The sequence below is a fragment of the Rhineura floridana genome, chromosome 11 (genome assembly GCF_030035675.1).
Source record: "Rhineura floridana isolate rRhiFlo1 chromosome 11, rRhiFlo1.hap2, whole genome shotgun sequence".
NCBI classification, from domain to species: Eukaryota; Metazoa; Chordata; class Lepidosauria; order Squamata; family Rhineuridae; genus Rhineura; species Rhineura floridana.
Window position 1 is genome coordinate 50,517,197 of NC_084490.1, and position 18,447 is coordinate 50,535,643.

Genomic DNA, 18,447 nt, shown 5'->3' on the forward strand with positions numbered 1-18,447 from the left:
TGGGGAGGGGGACACTTTTTGTCTGTGTAAGGGGTTTTTCAGCAAAAGGGTTCTACTCACCGTTGGATAGGGGCTTTAATAAGTTAAATGGCAAAAGGGGGACAGCCTTGAGAAGCAAGGCTCTTAGAATTTTCACCTGTGAAACAGAAAGATCAACCAAGACACACAGCTTTCTGTTCTGATGTTTAAAAAATGAAGAGCTTTGTCCGCTACTCACCATAAATGAGACACCAAAAGCCAGTTGGGGCTGTGAGGGTTGGTTTTTTGTCTTTTTTTTTTTAAGGGTAGGTTTGTTTGTTTTTTAATCATATATTTATTACATAAATATATAGTAAAATAGACCAGCAACAATTACCATAAAAATATCTTTCTTTAAAATCCTGACCAAAAACACAAAAAAGGGTTTGTTTTCCTCCCCCCACCCTAGACTTTTCAGGGTTTTTTTTTTTCAAAATCGCACGTCACAGACAAATTGTGATTGTCGTATTTTTACATCAGCAGCTTCCTGCTTCCCAGACATAAAAAAAGTAAGGGGAGGGGGAAAGGGGATAAAGATGAGGAGGGAGACCATTTTCCCACCTTGCTGTCCCTCCCTCAGACCCCCCTCCTTGACCCAACACCCCTTCTGAAACACATTGAAAACCCCATGTCCCAAACGTACATTCACTAATAGCTCCCTGCTCACAGTTTCTTTCCCTGCTCTGGACTGTGAGGGGGGGAAAACCACAATGCATAGTATGGGGGTGTGTGCCCCCTTAATGGAAACTTGTATCTCTTATCCCCAAACCTTCTAGTCTGAATCTAACATTGCAACCCCTTAAGTAATATCCTTGCAGAACTAAGATCAGCTGGGGCAGGGGGAGGTGCAGAAAAGACCAGTGGGGTACCATCAACAGGAAGTATATGAGGTATGTACTTGGCAAAGGAATACTGAGAAGTGGTGCAGGAAGAGAGACACCCCTCTTTTTTTACAAATAGGCCTCTGGTGTGGAAAAAACTGGCTCCTATCCACAAATTGTCAAAGTCATCAAGTGCTTGGGGTGGTGGGAGGTGATGTTGGGGGGTGCTATTCCCAGAGGAACAAGACCTCCTGCTACTGGCTACAAAGGCCTTATGCATCTAAAGATAGGTTGGATGGCAATTAGCAGAGATGCCGCTCAGTAGCCACAAAAAGTGGAGAGACTGGCATCTGTTGGCTGTTTCCCCTTGTCCTGTTCCTTAGCCTTAAGAGGCAAAATAGGAAAGGATTGGCATGATGATGTGAGTGGCACCTGAGAGGGTAGGGTTTTATGGGAGGATTAACCCTGAGCTCTTTCCCCCTTTCTAAATGTTGGGTTGAGGCACAAGCACTTTCTTGACCCAGCAGTCATTGCAAGATGTTTCATGATGCCCTCTGTAGGAAGATTGGTACACTATGCTAACTTTATAACAGAACTCATTTGGTTTTTCCCAAGATGGAAGTGTCTTGCATATATCCGTGGTACAAACTCAAAATGTGCAGATTCCACTCCTCTTTTAAAGTATGTATGCAAAAGCTATCTATTTCCCCTTCAGGGCATGGGAGGGGCAGGAAGGGTGTGTGATACTGGTTGGCCCTACAGCAAGATATTTACTCCTTTTGAAAGGATGAGAATGGATGTGTGTTCACCCAGAGTCTGGCCTACATAACTGGTGCCAAGGAGATGCCCAGCGTGGAAAGGTTTCTTTGGCTAAGATGCCACAACCTCATGACCTGAGTAAACCCTGTGAAGGAGTCTTAGTGTCCCTGTCCCTTTTCTCCCTCCATTCTGGGGAACAATTGGATGACTTTGATGTTTTAAGGGCTGATTCACACTACCACCTCTTGGAGCCTCTATTAATGATGTGGATTAATTCCACAGAGAAAGCTGGAACTGGACTCAAGTGATGTGAGAGTTGTAGCTATAGTGATTCTCTGAGATCGTTCATTCACATGCAAACCCTCTTTCCGCTACTGCAAATGTGCATGTATGTATGAAGTGGGTCTCAAGGAAAAGCCCTACCCCAAAAAGGTTATGATAAATCACTCACTTTCCTTTAAGAGTTCAAAGGCTGCAGCTAGAGGCCCTCCTTAAATAAAAAGACTGACAGACTGGACAAAGTTGTCAAGTTAGTGCAAGGGAAGAAGCTAATCAAACAGCTCAGCCACATGATTCCAGGGTACTTAGCAGATAAAACCGAGTGCAGCAGGATCAACCCTACAGTTATAACACCTGAGCCTATGCTGAATTCACAAATGTCTGCTTCCAGTGGGACAGGACCATGTCACCTCCTGGACCCTCAAAGGTTCTCATCAAGTGAAGAAGAGAAAGAGTTAAGGGAGTAAACTGGACTATGAGGTGGATGGATGTTATTTCTTCCCCTGCCCCAACCACAATTTGGGAGGGGTTACAGGCAGCAGTTTGTGCGGCACGAAATCGTGCAAAGTGCACAGGGGGGGTTACACTTTGTATGCATAGGGAATCTCTGCATGTTTAGTAACACACGGCTAATAGAACTATGTTTTTATATATGTACACACATGCACACTCACTCACTCTATAGGTGCAATCGAGTACACCCACCAAATATACATATAAGCATGTGGATTTTGCTTCAAGATGGAACTGATGGTGACAAATTTTCTCAGCTCCTCCCCCTCCTCATCCACTTCCTACAGTTGGATTCGCACGGTGAGTGCAGAAGATCAAAATATTACTTTGTAAGGAGACTTCATTATTTGGCATGAGGCAATGAGAAATTAGTACCCTGCCCCTCTCCTTTCCTGATCTTCAGGGGTGTCTAACTGCTTTGCAGGCCAGTAATCATACCTCCCTACACACAGAGATTTTTACCTAGACTGGCTATGTATAAAATATGTACAAGATTTACAAATACAGACTAGACTGTACACTGCTTGATGTATGAAAGTGTGCCCCTGGTGGCTGGAAAAGGAATAGCATTAAGGCCTCCAGAAAGAAGAGGAAGTGGATGGGGTAGGGTGAGGGTAAGAGACTGGGTCAAGATCAGAGCTTGGAAAAGTTACTTTTTTGAACTACAACTCCCATCAGCCCAATCCAGTGGCCATGCTGGCTGGGGCTGATGGGAGTTGTAGTTCAAAAAAGTAACTTTTCCAAGCTCTGGTCAAGATGAGGCTGAGCTGAGCTGGAATGGCAAGTGCTTCAGCCCCTCTGGGATCAGATAGGACAGGCGAGGGGAAATTGACAAGGAGACACAGAGAAAGTGGGTTGCCCATTCATACTTGAACAGGAAGGATAGCAACATGAAAAGGAGATGGGGAAAGCAAATCCCAGCCAAGAGCATACAAACTAACCAGAGACCCACACCTAAAAACAAGTCACATTTACCTTTGAGCACCCTCTAATATGCACATATCAGGTCTGTAAAATAGACACCCCCCCAATGCCTGTCTCAATAGTTCCAAACTTACAGCCAGGAGAGACCTCAGCCCCAGCACTTGCAACCCCAAGAGCATTCACTTGGCCACAGTCAACAAATGACATGTGCATGGGATCCAGGGTATGAGGACACATACTCCTGCCCCAAATATGCAAGGGACAGAAGTCACAGGTCAGATATGCAACTGGAAGGAGAAATGCACAGGTACACACATGCACACAGGTATGAAAACTGTTTCCAAACTATAGAGGGAGGAATTTATACTAGTCTTGTTCATAGTCCAATGGAAAATTAGAATACACAGAAAAACAGCCTGCACACTCTACATACACATACGCCTGAGTTGATCAACACTGCATATACACAACACTCCCAAGCTTGGATATCTATTTACATACACACAACCCTAAAACATGTGTTCAGGGATCAGGCCCAGTGTATGGATGCAGACACACACACACACACACACATGAATGACATCTAGCCCAATGCATATGCACAGAGATGTTCAGATACTTGGCCCAATGCTTACGACGACATATGGACACATCTGGCTCACACCACACACATACATGACACACAGAATCAGAGTAATGCTCCCACATAAATAAAAAGATGTTAAGTCTGTGCACGTGGCTGACCCTTGGATGGTCTTCAAAGTCCTCTCAAAACTGGGGATCCCTGGAGTGCCAGTTCTGCTGCCTTGCCTGGTAGTACACAGGTGGCAGCAGGGGAAGACAGCCTTCGGCCTCCTCCACAGAGCGCACAACTGACATGATTAAGTGTGGCAGCAATCTTTGTTGTACGCAGCCTCCCACAAGAGAAGGGATATCAGCAGGAGCCATGGGCTGCCTCATGCCAGAACCAAAGGGGAGGCCTAATCTGTCTGCACACCTAACACTATCTCAGGAAATGATGGGTAGAGGGGCTTTTCTTCCAAATGAAGGAGGTAGACTGGCAAATTAGCTGATGAATGGGCAGCTCCTGGTCAGTTGCTTTTCTGAATACATCAAGGATTTAGGCTTGACCACAAGATGAGCCAATGATCACTGAATGCATATTAGTAGCCCCTGAACTCCTCTTTGACTGTCAGTGGCAGGGCTATTACTGAGTAGCAAAACAGCAGATAGTTCCTGTCTTTCAATGCATGCTTTTGGGCAGTTTCCACTTGCATGCCAAAAGGTAAGGCAGAGGAGTATGTTAATCTCCAGAAACATAAAACTGAGCTATGGAGCTGGCTGGGGGCAGGGAGGAGGCTTGAAAGGCTGGCTAGTAGATTGCAGTTGTGAGGCTCAAGATATAACACCACCACAGGGCAGTGTGCTTGTATCGTCATATGGAAACTGCAGTGTTGCTGTTGCATGTAGGGTGGACTAGATACAACGGATGACAGGACATCTGTATCTTTACTACCTGTACTGAAGAGGCTTTTTTAGCAGGTCATGCTGAGGGGAGAAAAGCTCTGGCTTCTAAATTTTCCTTTTCTACATGCAAGTTTTGTGGTTTTTGTTTTGTTTTTGCATGTGGTCACTCTAGCTGTGTATTATGGAGAAATATAAAAGAGCTTGCAGCTCTCAAAATACTGTACATCTTTTTCCCCAGAAGTCCAGAGAGAGAGAAAATGTGCGCTAAGCAAACACAAAGGCAGCAGTAAAGCTCCCATTCAAAATGTAATGAAATGTAATGCAAACCAGTGGTTGCAAATGGAACACACTCCTGATTCCCTACTCCCCCCAGTTAAGGCCGGGGACAGCTTTATCAGAGAGTTTATGATTAGATTTGAAAGAGGGATTGTTGCTTGGGGTGTCTACAACAGCCTTTGCCAACCTGGTGCCTTCCAGATGTTTTGCTCTGCAATTCCTGTAAGCCCCAGCCAGCATGGCTGTGCTGGCTGAGGCTTATGGGAGTTGGAATCAAAACATCTGGAGAGCACTAGGTTGGCAAAGGGTGGTCTACAACATACAAGGGTGCAACTCTAATGCTCCTGTGTTTTAGCTAATTAATCGATCCACTGAATTGATTTTCTTTAAAGGACAGAGAGGAAAAATGCAGAAAAGTAAAGGTATAGGTTGAAGAAAAAGAACAGAGGGGGGAAAGTGTTCTTCCTGCCCTCAAATCAGTGACAGCATACAGGGTTTCCCTCAGGTGCGGGGAATAGAATGCTACAGGGAGCTTTAGAAATTTCCAGAATACTTCTCTGTGCTGGCACAGATCCCATGTGCATGATTGCACAGAGACCACAAGAACAATTATTTCTGAATCAAGAAGCACACTTCAGAGATACTGCACGTGTCATAGCAGACATCATCTTGCAACAGATGTTCCTACCCATGTGTGAGAAAAGAGGGAATGCTTCTTAATATGGGGCTTCCTACCTGCACATTTTATACCTGCATGTATGAAAAACGTATTTTTTTAAAAAACTGCTGCCTGATTTGGCACACGTTTATAGTTGCTTAACCATTGCAGTCCTCCAATGTACACACATTTCTGGCTCAGGTTAAACTTCTAAAAACTTTTTCACCAGAGCTGACATTAGGACAAAGTTGTGTGTATGCGTACGTGTGTACACAAAAGGAAGCAGAAACTCCCACAAACCACTTTCACCTCTCTTAAAAGCTACATTACTCTCCAGCTCAAGGAATGTTTCACACATCCATGATGTTCATGTGATGACTGGATGCGAAGTGTGTCAACCCATTGATAAGGGAACACAAATATTCTACTAGGTGGCAGCCCATTCACAAAAGCAAGCCTTATGTGTATGCATAAGAAATAATATACTTTCTCAATGGATTGGGAAAAATGTATTTGTTTTTCAGGCAAATGCGCCACAACTTTGGAAATGGGGGTGGGTGAGAATACTAACCAGTTTTATCTTAGCATGCTCCCTATAAAGTTTGAATATAAGATGTGATTCTGGGCTGTCAGCCAATCATTAACATCCCTTAAGATTGAAAGATATGCTGGATCCTCCCACTTTGGGGTTCCATTTGCCACCTTTCCCTTTTTGAAGGCAGATGGAAGTCCATTCAACATTCCTGCTAGAGACCCTGTGTTTCAGAGCAAATGTTTTGAGACGCATGTGAATATTTCTGGAGCACTTCTTAGGGGTTTGGGCTGAAATACTGACCAGCACAATACAACCTGATTTTAAAATAAAAGTTTGAGTGGGGAGGGACTACTCAGTGGCAGAAGACATGCTTTATGTGAAGGTCCCAGGTTCAGTGCTCAACATCCAATGGAAAGATTTCTGGTAGTGAAGACTCTTGCCTGGAATTCTGGAGAGCCACTGCCGCCCAGAGTAGGCAGTACTGGGCTAACTGACCCAGTGGTGTGATTCAGCTTAAAGAAGCTTCATATTTTCTGCCAGATGCATGATAAAATGGAAGGACAAGGCAGGAGGTCCAAGTGGGTAGGGATCACCAGTGGAATTACAGGTGCAATTCATGGACTGATGAGCCTCCGACTTATAAAGAGAGATCCAATTCAATGGAAAGGGTTGCTTGTGGTGCGACTCATGACCAGACAAGCAGGCTCTTCTTGCCACCCCATTCATCCTTTTCTGTTGCAAGAAGATTCTGATGTAGGGAGAAGGAAAGAGTATGGCTTCACCTGAAACACTGTCACAGGTTAAGGTGGGCAGATGGGCAGGGAGAAGGATACAAAAGCACAGTGGGGATGGTGGGGAGGAGAGCCCAGAGTGTTCTAATTCTGCCCCTCTGGAGATTTTTGCATAGTGGAAAAGCAGTTTAAGGAGTAATAATTCAGGGAATCATTGAATATGTGAAAGGATTTGGTATAAAAGAGAGGAAGCTGTGTGTGTGTGTATTCCTGTTGCGTGTGCATGCATTACATTTGTGCAGCCTTTAAAAATCTGCTAAAGAAACACACTTCAAGCAGCTGATGGCTTCAGTTTGGAACTAAGCAAAAGGTTCTCTTGTGGGGAAGGCTAGTAGCTCAGTAGCAGAGCATATGCCTTGCAGGTGTAAGGCCCCAGGTTGAACCTCTGGCACCTCCAGTGAAAGGATAATCTAGTTAAAAGACCCTGTTCCTTCCCCTTCTTGGTGAGAAAATGTATGCAAAAGTTACCGACTTCCTTCTGGGGTGTGCGTGTTGATTTTGGCAATACAGCTCACACACCTGCTGTTGCTGTTCCAGGAAAATTCTGATTAGTAAAAGACAAAACCGCTAGGAGACTCTTCACAGATCTCTTGCAAGATACACTTGGCCCTCAGATAGCAAAGCTAGGTAAGACCTCTGCCTGAAGCTTTGGAGGACTGAGATCAATAACAGTAGACAGTGCTGGATTAGAAGGATTAGTGGTCTCATCCATCCATATAAGGCAGCTTCCTATGTTCACCCAATGATCTCTTGGTTTATTATTGAGAAGCTCTAAAGATATTGTGACTTCCTCCAAAGCCTTTGAGAGATAGCATCAGGGCCTAGGGGATTGATCCTTTACATGTTTACTAAGGAGAAACTCCCAGTGAGTTCAGTGGGACTTAATCCTGGGTAAATTGCACAGGATTTCAGCTTAAATTGCATAAAGATAATAGGTTTTGGTACACACATGCACACGCGAACACACACCTACACACTACAGAGTTGCACAGTATAGATATTAATGCAAGAAAGGCAGTGTTTTAAATGTGAAAAGATCTCCGTAATGCTTGCTTATAAAAGACTTGCAGGATTTGTTAGTTGGGGTCAAAACAGGTGTTGAAAATTAGTGGGGTTGAAATTGGGGAGGAGCACAGCTACAGGATCTGCAGCAAGAAGGGGCACAGTTAAAGTGATCCATGCGAGCTGGCTGCTTCTCAATACCTTTTGTGGAAACGCATGACTGAGCACAAAGGAACCTAAGCTTCTATTTATAGGGCTGCTCTGTGTAGGTGCACACATGTGTACAGGAAGCTTATGTCATGATTTAAGTACAAGGAGAAAATGCCATGCCAAAAAGCTGACCAAACAGGCTGCGGAGTCCCTCATCTTTGGATGTTTTTCAAACTATTATTGCATGGATATTAGGCTTTGGGGGTGGTTTAGGCAAGATAGTCCCAGTCTCTATGTGGGACTACAAGATGTTTTGACTCCCAAGAAGCCTACCACCAGAGGGCCCCCACCCCACATTTCAATAGATTAACTGCATCTTCCAGGCCAAGAATTCGGCAACAACATGCCCCCAAGAGAAACAGTTTCGATAGAGACACAGCTGCAATTCCCTGGGGAGACAGTTGATGGGAATACAACTAGGGCTGTGTATACTCTGCACTTTAAAAATGAAGAACATCTAAACCCCACATCAAGAAAAGCTGAATGCTGTGCTAAGAAAAGCTGACCAATTAAGCAAAACTGCATATGTGCACTTATTTTGCACAATGTATTCCGCTTCTGCACTAGAGCCTTGTGCTCCCCATCCCAAGAAATTCCACTTAGCCCCTCTCAGAGATTTCACCAGGCTTTCAAGCCTATCTTCACAGCCATAAAGGCTAGAAATTAGTTTTTTTTTTTAGAACTCAGAATGCCATGACTTTATGCCATAACAAATCCCATGTTTGTATGAAAACAGCCGCAACCCTCCAATATAACCAACCATGCTGTGGTGGTATTTGGGACTCTAAGCTCCATTCAATTCCATTGGCTCAGCAGCAACATCCCTCCCCTCCCCCAGTGAACCCTGTGACATTTACAGGTGATTAAAAAAACAAAACAAAACAAAAAGACTACTTTTTTTCTTCCAACCCCAATTTCGTTTGCGTGATTTTTCTTTTCTTTTTTTTTCTTTTTTGTGAACAGACCCGTACAAAGATTTTATCTTAATTAAAAAAAATTATACATACTTATATATATATTTCTGTATATTAGCTTAAACTGGAGCTGTGTTTCTCCATGCGCCGGCCGCTGAACCTTCAAAATGGTACATCCAACATGCACCCAACCCATCACGTTTAACGTTTCCCACGGCGTCTTGAATGAGGTAAGAGGTAAAGGGTTTTTTTTTTCCAACGGAAACCAAGTGGCAGAGGAAAGAAAAGGAAGGGAAGGGGGTAGTAAAAGAAGAACCACCCCACTCCCCTAGTATTAAAGTTGCAAAAAAACAGGTCTGGCTAACAGGATGACAAAAAGATGGATCTATCACAGAAAACATGGCTCAGGCAAGAGTTCTGACCCATTAACAGCGTTAAGTGCCAAAAATAAGGTGATCACAGTTTGGTTTGCATTAAGGGTGAAACAAATAGAAAGAAGAAAGTGGGAAGCTGGTGGTCTTTTCTTTAAAATTCTGCCCCCCCAAAAAAAATTAGAGAAGGGATCAGCAGCTGGAGGTTCAAGTGCCAAATCCAGCCCCCTAAGTTCCAAATGCCATCCCTCTCCCTTCAATAGCCAACCAAGAGGCAGGAGAGCTGTGTGAAAGGCCTGGTGGCTGTGGCAATGGGACTTGCTGGCCCTCCCCCTTTGGGGAGTGGAAGGAAAGCCTGACCACCCTACTTTGCCCTCCTCCTCAAAGTGGCCCTCCTATGAAACAAATTGCTGGCCAGGGCTTCAGAAGTTCTGCCCATTCTCCAAACTACCGGGAAGAAACAAAGAAGCAGAATGCAAAAATGAAGAAAAAAATGTGTCAAAACAACAGATGAAGGTGAGACCAAGACTGAAAACCTGGGGCATTTCTTTCTCTTGCTAGCTTGGCTGATTCAGTTGTCTAAAGGGTGGATTACACACCCAAATTTCCAACTGGGTTTCCTCCCATCTAGTTCATGCATCCTGAGGCTAAGGGGCTTGGTTCTGCCCATGGCATTAGGGTGGGCAGGCGTGACGACACTGGGTAAGGAAGTGCACCAGAACATGGATAACCTTGATCCAATGGCCCTCCGAAAGGGAAAAACCCGACTGGATCAGGCAGGGATGACCCTTCTCATAGAAACAGTGCTATCCCCTGGTCCCTGCCCCAGAAGAGCCAGTTAAAACGCAAGTCTTTCCCCTTTTCCCCATGGGCTTGAGTTCAATTGGTGCTACAAAAGGGCTGAAGGTTTTAAGAGTGTATGGGGCATGGGATGCTGCTTGGGGCGGGGGGAGTCTTTAAGCAGAGGACAAAATGCTTGGCACCTTCCCCAATTAGGTTATGCAGAGCTAATCATCCACCAGAACTCTCAATGCTAGAACATTTGCAGATCTCTGGGTTGCGGGAGGGATGCTGCCACCTCATGAGTTTCATCCTTTTCCCTATCCTCTATATTGATAAGTGCCATTTGCAAAAAGAAAACAGAAAGAAAAAAGAAAAAGGATTCGACCCTTACTTAGTTCTCTTGGAGGGCAGAAGCGTCAGGGTTTCTGACTCATTGCATCCCCAGAGAGAAGAGCATGGAAGGGAGGGCAGCAAGAATATTAGTGCAGCAAGAAGTGTACCGCCCTGTGGTGTAGGAAAGCGTGTGCAAAAGAACGAGCAAGGGCCCTTTAAAAGCCAGTGGGAACACTGCATGAGGCCTTTCAGCTGGGGGGGAGGGGCAATGTAAGATTGGGTGGGGCCATGCTAGACCTGCCCACCTTGCCCAACATGGAGGTAGTTTGGCTGAAGCCTTGGGAGAAAGGAGGGAGTTGCAGGGGCAGGAAGGAAGGTTGATGTATAATTTACCCCTCAGCACTGGAATAAAAAGCAGGCACCCCTTCGGTTCAAGCCCTGCAGTGCGATTTGAAGCAAAATATAATAGATTTCTTATTCAATCACCTGTTTTTCCACCAGGGAGGAGTGGAGAGGGGGAGTCTTTGTCTGTTTCAAAGTGCATTTGTCCTTCACACAGTGGACCTCAAGCCTCAATTTGGGATTTTTTTATTTATTTTGCCAAACTACGTGTGACTTCCCTCCTCCCTACCCAGCCTCCAATAATTTAATAGGATTTCTCTCTTCCTCTCTCGGCTCCTTTTTTCTTTCTTTTTAAAAAAAATCTTTTATTTCTTTTACAAAAAAAGTGCATTTTATATTTTAGCCTCCGGGGGAGGGTAACTAAATGCTAAAAGTTCTAAAAGAAAATGAAAAGAAGAACAAAACAACCAAACACACTCTGACGTTTCCTGGGACTGTTATGTGCAAAAGAAACATATATATATTCATATATATTGGTAATCAAGTCCGTTTAAACGAGAGAGGTTTGATCAGGGCTAAAGAAGAGGTGCCAACTGGTTCCAGTGCTGAGGGGATGAGGAAACTCTTCCTTAGTGGGGAGAAGGGCAAAGGGTTTTTTTTTGGGGGGGGGTAACATGCGGATTCAATTTCTTATTTTAACATTGTGTCAAAATTTAAGACAGATGTCTCACCCTGGAAAGACAACTTTGGGACAAAAGGGGATTGGAGGAAGAAAGATAAGCAGGGGTGGGTAGGGCAGGAATCACATTGCCCACTCAATTTTTTGTAAGTCTGCCTAGACAAAAAAAAAGTGTCGGCTACTGCACAAATCTGCCTTGTAACAAAGTTTTTGTATAGTTTCAACCTTTTTTTGGTGGCCCAACCCCTATCGACGCCCTGCCTCCCCTTCCACGTGATTCACTGACGCTGACGTGCAATATTTAGAAAAACAAAACGAAACAAAAAAATTAAAAGAAAAATGAAAACAAAACAGAACAAAAAAAGAAAATCTGTTGTGTCCGAGGTGATGAGGTGGGGGCCCTGTGGCCCAAGTCCAGACATCGCCCCAGTCCCAAATTGCCCCACCTCCCCAATTCGCCCACACCACCCTGTTTGCCCTCCCCTCCCCCCCTAGACTTCCTGATCCTCGAAGACCTCAAGGAACAGCGGGGGAAAGAGTTCCGTGGGGCACTCCACCTTCATGTGCAGGAAGCGGCTGGCGTGGCAAGCCCCAATCATGCGCAGGTCTGTCACCTTCATGAGGAGCTTAGGCCAGAAGTGGGGAATGTTATGTTTGCGATAGTTGATGTAGTGTTCAAATGCCAGCAGGTAGGTCTCTTGGCATTTCTCAATCTTGTCGACGCAAATCAGCCCACTGCGGTCTGCAAGGTGAATAGAAAGGACATAAGAGGCTTGCTGGACCAGACCAAAGGCCTAACTACGCCAGTCTCCTGTTTCCCAGAGTGGTCATCTAGATGCCTATTGGAAGCCCACAAACAGGACATGAGTGCAGTAGCTTTCTCCCACTTGTGATCCCAATACCTGGTATTCAGATGCATACTGCCTCCAATACTGGAGGTAATAGATCTAGTCGCCATTTATAGCCTTATCCTCCATGAATGGTTTAACTCCCTGTTAAAGACATTCAAGTTGGTGGTCACCATTCCATCTTATGGTAGCAAGTTCCATAATTTTACTATGCACTGTGTGAAGTACTCCCTTTTGACTGACCTGCATCTTCCAACATTCAGCTTTGTTGGATAACCCTAGGCTCTAGTATTTTGAGCTGGAAATGTTCATACTGGTGGCTCGCTACAGCCAACCACTTGCATACCTAACACTTGCATACCTAGTCTGAGCTTTAAAGCAAGTCCAAGAAATGCAACCGACCAACCATGTCCAACCCTCCTTTCAACCTGGCCACTCAAGTGCACTCCACCTGTAAATGATAATGTATCTCACATCCTATCCTGAGTTCACCTTTCTAACACCCACTGGCTCAAAGATCAACTTAACTGACCTTTCAGCCAAGTGAATAACCCCGCCTTCTGACTAAGCCATTAAATGGTCATTATATTTTCTACAATATCATCTTCTTACTTATTCCACTATGCCTGCACCAACCTGTCAAGTGCCTAAATACACCCCACTCATAATGCCACACATGTCGTGCTGTAGTGGCTCAGGCATCTATGATATAAATGGGCCCAAGTCAATGCCTTTTAAGAGAAGGGCTGTAGCTCTCTGCATGCAAAAGATTCCAGGTTTAATCCCCAGCATCTCTAGGTAGGACTGGGAAAGACTCGTGTCTATATACATAATCAGACACTGGGCTGGAAGGAGAAATATATACATAATCAATCAGCTGTCTGTACCTGATGACATGAGCAGCACAGCCTGGAGCAGCGCCACTTCGGTGTCATCCAGGTTGAAGGCAGAGAGGGATTTGCCCAGATCAAAGATGGCATCTGACACCACGCCCAAACCACCATTCTTCAGCTGCTCCCGCTTGACAGCCATTTCACCGCTTAGTGTCAGCGTCTCACTTTCAGGGTCATAGCGCACAGCCGCCCGCAGCGACATGATCTCCATGCAGCAGCCCTTCAAAAGGATGATCTGGTCCTCACAAGGCAGCTACAGGCAGGGAGAGGTATGGTGGTCAGTGCTGGCCTCAGTATGGGTGGTCAGCACTGCACAGAGGACAGTGCTTTTTGCAGCAGAAGGTCTTGTTCCACATCACATTGAATTAACATGTTTCTGCCGCCCAGAGCAGAGGAACAAAGCAAGGGTGGAGGCTCCAATATAACAAGGAGGCAAGGAGTGGGTAAGCAATAAGAAGGGACCTCAGAAACAGAAAGGCCAGAGAGTTAGGGTATGAATCAAACCGGGGTGAAGAGCAGCAAGATATCAAGAACCAGAGTTCACTCAGGACAGAGTCAGAACTTAACACTTCTTTTGAAAAGCCACTTGTCTGAAGGAAAAACAAAAAGTCTTCTGGCACCTTAATACACTTATTATGGCATAAGTTTTTTTTGGACTTCAGTCCACTTCATCAGATGCATGAGATTCTGAGTTACAGGTATATAATTACATGGTTTCGGAGGGTGGGAATTGGAATATATCTGTCTGTGGGGAATCCACCTCTTGATGTGTTGTAATTCAGCAGTATCATGGCTACATGAAGAGGTTTAATGCTATTACTAGTGGGCTGAATCAAAAGAACAGTTTTTTTTTTTATACTATGTGTCGAAATGGGTTTACCAATGCCAGGTTGTCTGTGTAAAATCAACAACTGTTTTCTGAATGACCAACAGTTAAATCACATAATGATCACTGTCTGTACTTTTATCTATTTAATTCCCCCACCCCAACCGTGTGTGTGTGTGTATGTAATCCTGTAACAGAGTTAACACTTCATGCACCTGAAGTGGACTGTAGTTCACAAATGCTAACACCATAATATGTTAATCTTTGTTGTTTTTGCTGCAACGGACTAGCACAGCTGTCTGAAGGACAGATATCTCCACCTATCAGAAAGCTGTCTGGACTTTGCTGCCTTGCCCAGCCATCTCCAAATACTTCCAGAACAATTACCAGGTCATACCTGAATAGCAGGTCATTGCAGAGTCATAATCATGTAATCTGCTTCCTTCATTGCTCCCTTTCCCTGCATGCTTGGAATAATTCCCCCCCATACACCCCAATTTATTGACCTTCTCTTATTTATTTTTATCCCTCCTTCCCACTGGAAAAGGGACACGAGGTAGCTCACAATAATAAAATCACTAACCTATAGCCATCTTATATGAAACACTAAAGATGTGCTCATTAAAAAAAATAAAAATAAAACAATACAGTAAAATATTTACACATCCCTGAATTAAACATACCAGTAGAAGAAAAAAAGAAAGCTATCCTCTAAAGAGCTGACAGAACAGGAAGATCTAACAGAGTCTCTGAAAGGCCAATGGGGAATGAGGGACATGGGCCTCATAAAGAAGACCATTCCAGCAGTGAAGGGCTGCTGATGAAAAAAGAGCTCTGGGCTTAGTGGAAAGCAACCCACATCAGTTTAAGGCAGGAGGCCCAGCAAGGCATCACTGGATAATCTTGAATTCATGGTGAAATTCTAACTCAGGATTTTCTCCTGGTCTTTCTATGAAAAAGGCTGAACATTCTCCTTCTCGGTTTTGATAGCTAAAGTAGTGTTCACAGGGCCCCTGAAATGTTTCCCGAAAAAACCCTGAGAATGTTCATTGGTTTTCATGTCTCTTTGCAGCCATTATTCACCTAGTCTGCTGCTGCTTCAGTGTCTTGTTAGGGCTTTCTCCTTCATAGAGTGGTCCCAGCCAATCAGGAATCGCATAGTGACTGTAATGACATCATGTTGCCACACAACCAATCTGATTTTGCTACATGTTCCGTTTACATTACTGACAGCAAGTGAAGCTATTTAGAGTGAAGGCAGAACATCCTGGATTGGTCATTTGGGTGATCCTGACCAGCACGGAAGGTGAAAATATACCAAGCCCACCTGGAGCAATGCTTTTGGATCAGTCAAATGCTATTTGTTTTCTTTTGATCCATGAAAAATTGCTGAAAGTATGGAGCACCTTCTGATAAAAGTGTTCATGAAAACTGCCTTCCACTGTTCGCTCAGACCTACCCATCAATACCTCAGCCTGACTGGACAAACTGGTAATATTCCTGCTCGCACCCAAATATACCTTTGTACCTGCACTGCAGATTCAGCCCTGGAAAAGGACTGGTTGAAGGCACGTCTGTGGGAAACCAACATGGGCAGTAACCACCCACACCCTAGAAACGAACAGTTGTTATTTCTATTTTTTTCTGTTTACAAATGGCTTCTCAATTTCTTTTAAGCATTTATGATGGTTTGGATGTAGAAAAGAGGTGAAGAGGGACACAAGACAAAGGCATAGTAACTGGGAAATGACAGCCACGACCAAAATCTTTGGGACCAGAGATTGGAAGATGGTGCAAGGAGATACTTCTCCACACCTATGGCCTTTCTCCATACTCATTAATGTAAGGAGAAGACCTGTAGTCTCTGCATGTTCAAGAGATTGCTACCAAAGTTCTTTCTCCTCTGACCTCCCAGCTCTCTGGTATTCCACCCATGTGCCCACCCAGCTTACCTCTGAAAACATGGGCAGTTTTTTGGCAAAATCCACCACACGGGTAATGGCGGGGGTGATGATCTTCGTAAACTCACTAAATGCCTCCAAGTCCACTTTGTCTCCATCAGGCATGGAGGCCATTGGTGACTGACCAATATCTTCGGGCTGTGAGTGGGATGAGAAGGACAAAATCATGAGTCTGTAGAATGATGGTTTGGATCCCCCCTCCTTCCACAGGGAAAAAACCCAACCACCTTCCAGTCTCAAAACTGGAAGTAGAAATCCAGGCTTTCAGTATTTCCTCCCTTCTCCTCTCCAACTCCACTAAGCAAGCCTCTTTCTACCATACCAACATACCATGTGAAAGTACAAACATTAAGGATCCTGAGCATTTCACCTCTCTTTTCTTTAATACTAGTTTCTCGCCCTAATATCTGATAAGATCAGGGGTCTGCTGTTCCTCTTGACATGCTTGCTATGGCAAGCATGATGAGTCTCAACCTTTCTCCCAGCCTGGGAGCTGAGAAGAGTGCAGGAATCATCCCTGCAGTTATGTAGCACTCAAGTGTTTTGGAAGCGCAGTGCGGCAACTTTGGGGACAATCTTCACCCCCTTTTCAATCCGAGGTTGGGGGGAAGGTTTTGGTTCCTCATCTCCAAGGTGCTTAGAGTGCTTTGGAAGCAGAGTGCTGAAGCAAGCCCCAGCAGAGCACTAAAGCTGTTGGTGACTGGTAACCACTGGGGCTGGTAGGGCAGAAAGCAGGGAGACCATCAGAGCCAATCACAGCCAGAGCCAACTAATTCTAGTTTTGTCCACTGCCAAGTTCTACAGGGGTAACACTGAAGCTGAGGAGGAAGAATCCTACAGGTAGTGCTACTGCCTGGATTGGATGCAAGTAAGAAGGGTGGCTGAGGTTGGTGTGGCAGTGTCCTATTTGCACTAATGGACCAGCCTCCATTGATAAAAAATAAGGTTCAGCTTGGAGGAAAAGGTTGGAGACTGTCATTCCAGTGCTCTAACCGCCTTGGAAGCCGAGTACCAAGACCAGCCCTGGAGAAGGGGATAGAGACTGCCTGCAGGGATGGTCCCCATCACACGTCCCTGCTACATAATGCACACAGGTTGCAGAATTTCAAGTGAATGGTTTGGGGAAGCGGGGGCCTGGAATACTCAAGAGTCCTACCATGGTGGTTCATTAATCTGAAAGGATGGAGACAGGTGTAATATCAAAAGAGAAAAGTCACAGTGGATTCCTCAAACACAGCACAAACCTGGCTTCCTCACAGCTTTGCACTTTGCATGAGTCAAATCCAATGCTGATTTAGCCATCAGTCTTGAGCTTCCCCCCAACCCCCCAATGTTTCAAGTGGGTTGCCTGTCTTTAAAAAAAAAATAGAAGCAGTATATGTGTACTGATATTATTGTTTGCCTTTTTTTAACCAAATCATTTAAAAAATGGTTGCAAAACCTCTTGGGTTGTGGGGTGGTATTCCTTGACATCAAAAGGTACTAGCCAAGAGATACCCTCCTTCACAGGTGGATCTTCCTTATTCAAGCTCCCTCATGTTGAAAACTCCACAACTTTTTTGGGATCTGACTTTTTTCTTAAAAAAGGGAAAAAAAGAACTTGCCTCAGAACAGAAGTAGCATGTCTGTCTGTAAAGCAGCAGAACTGCCACTCTCACAGCAGTATGATTGTACATATCCTAAAATGAATGTTGGCTGCTCAGCAATATGTCCCACGCACCTCCTTTTCCTCGTGGTCAGGATCTGACCCTACTTTGGCAACAGTCACTACGGCATTTTGATTCTTCTGTTACCATGTATTATAGCATGTCTGGCAGCTGCTAAGGACCAAGGTGATGCCCCTTCTCCAATCCAACAGCAAGACACTTTCAAATACATCTAGCAATTGCCTTCTTTCTAAGGCACGTTAGATCTTTAGACTGTTTCCTATGTTTGGACACACAGCCCTGGAAAAATAAATGTCTACAGAACAGACAATAGCAGATCACAAACACGGTGCCCACTGGCACACATGTACTCACAGGGTCCCCTTCCCTGTTAAAATTAGGTTTGAAAGAAGCATTCTGTTGTATCCAAGAGATACAACCTGGCGGTGCAGGCTTGGTTGCAGTGTGTATGCGGTGCCTAGAACAGTTTCTCTGGTTTGCAAATATGCCCATGGGCCCTCAAAGGCCAGCAACCTCTGGATTATAGCTGCTACAGATGCTGCCAAAGGCAACCCATCTTACACCAAAACTCAGCTTT

General features: G+C 44.7%; 1 protein-coding gene across 4 annotated transcripts in view; it reads right to left on the reverse strand.

Annotated features, from left to right (window-relative positions):
• Positions 1-281: 281 nt before the first annotated feature.
• The window catches only part of THRA (thyroid hormone receptor alpha), a 151,402-nt gene continuing 133,236 nt past the window's right edge, over positions 282-18,447 (reverse strand). For all 4 annotated transcript variants that reach the window (XM_061589355.1, XM_061589354.1, XM_061589356.1 and 1 more), the window contains 3 exons: positions 16,195-16,341; positions 13,411-13,669; positions 282-12,417 (listed from right to left, as the gene is read on the reverse strand). In XM_061589355.1, coding sequence (XP_061445339.1) covers positions 12,167-12,417; positions 13,411-13,669; positions 16,195-16,341 — 657 coding nt within the window. In that variant the 3' untranslated portion in view covers positions 282-12,166. The remainder of the gene's footprint in view (positions 12,418-13,410; positions 13,670-16,194; positions 16,342-18,447) is intronic.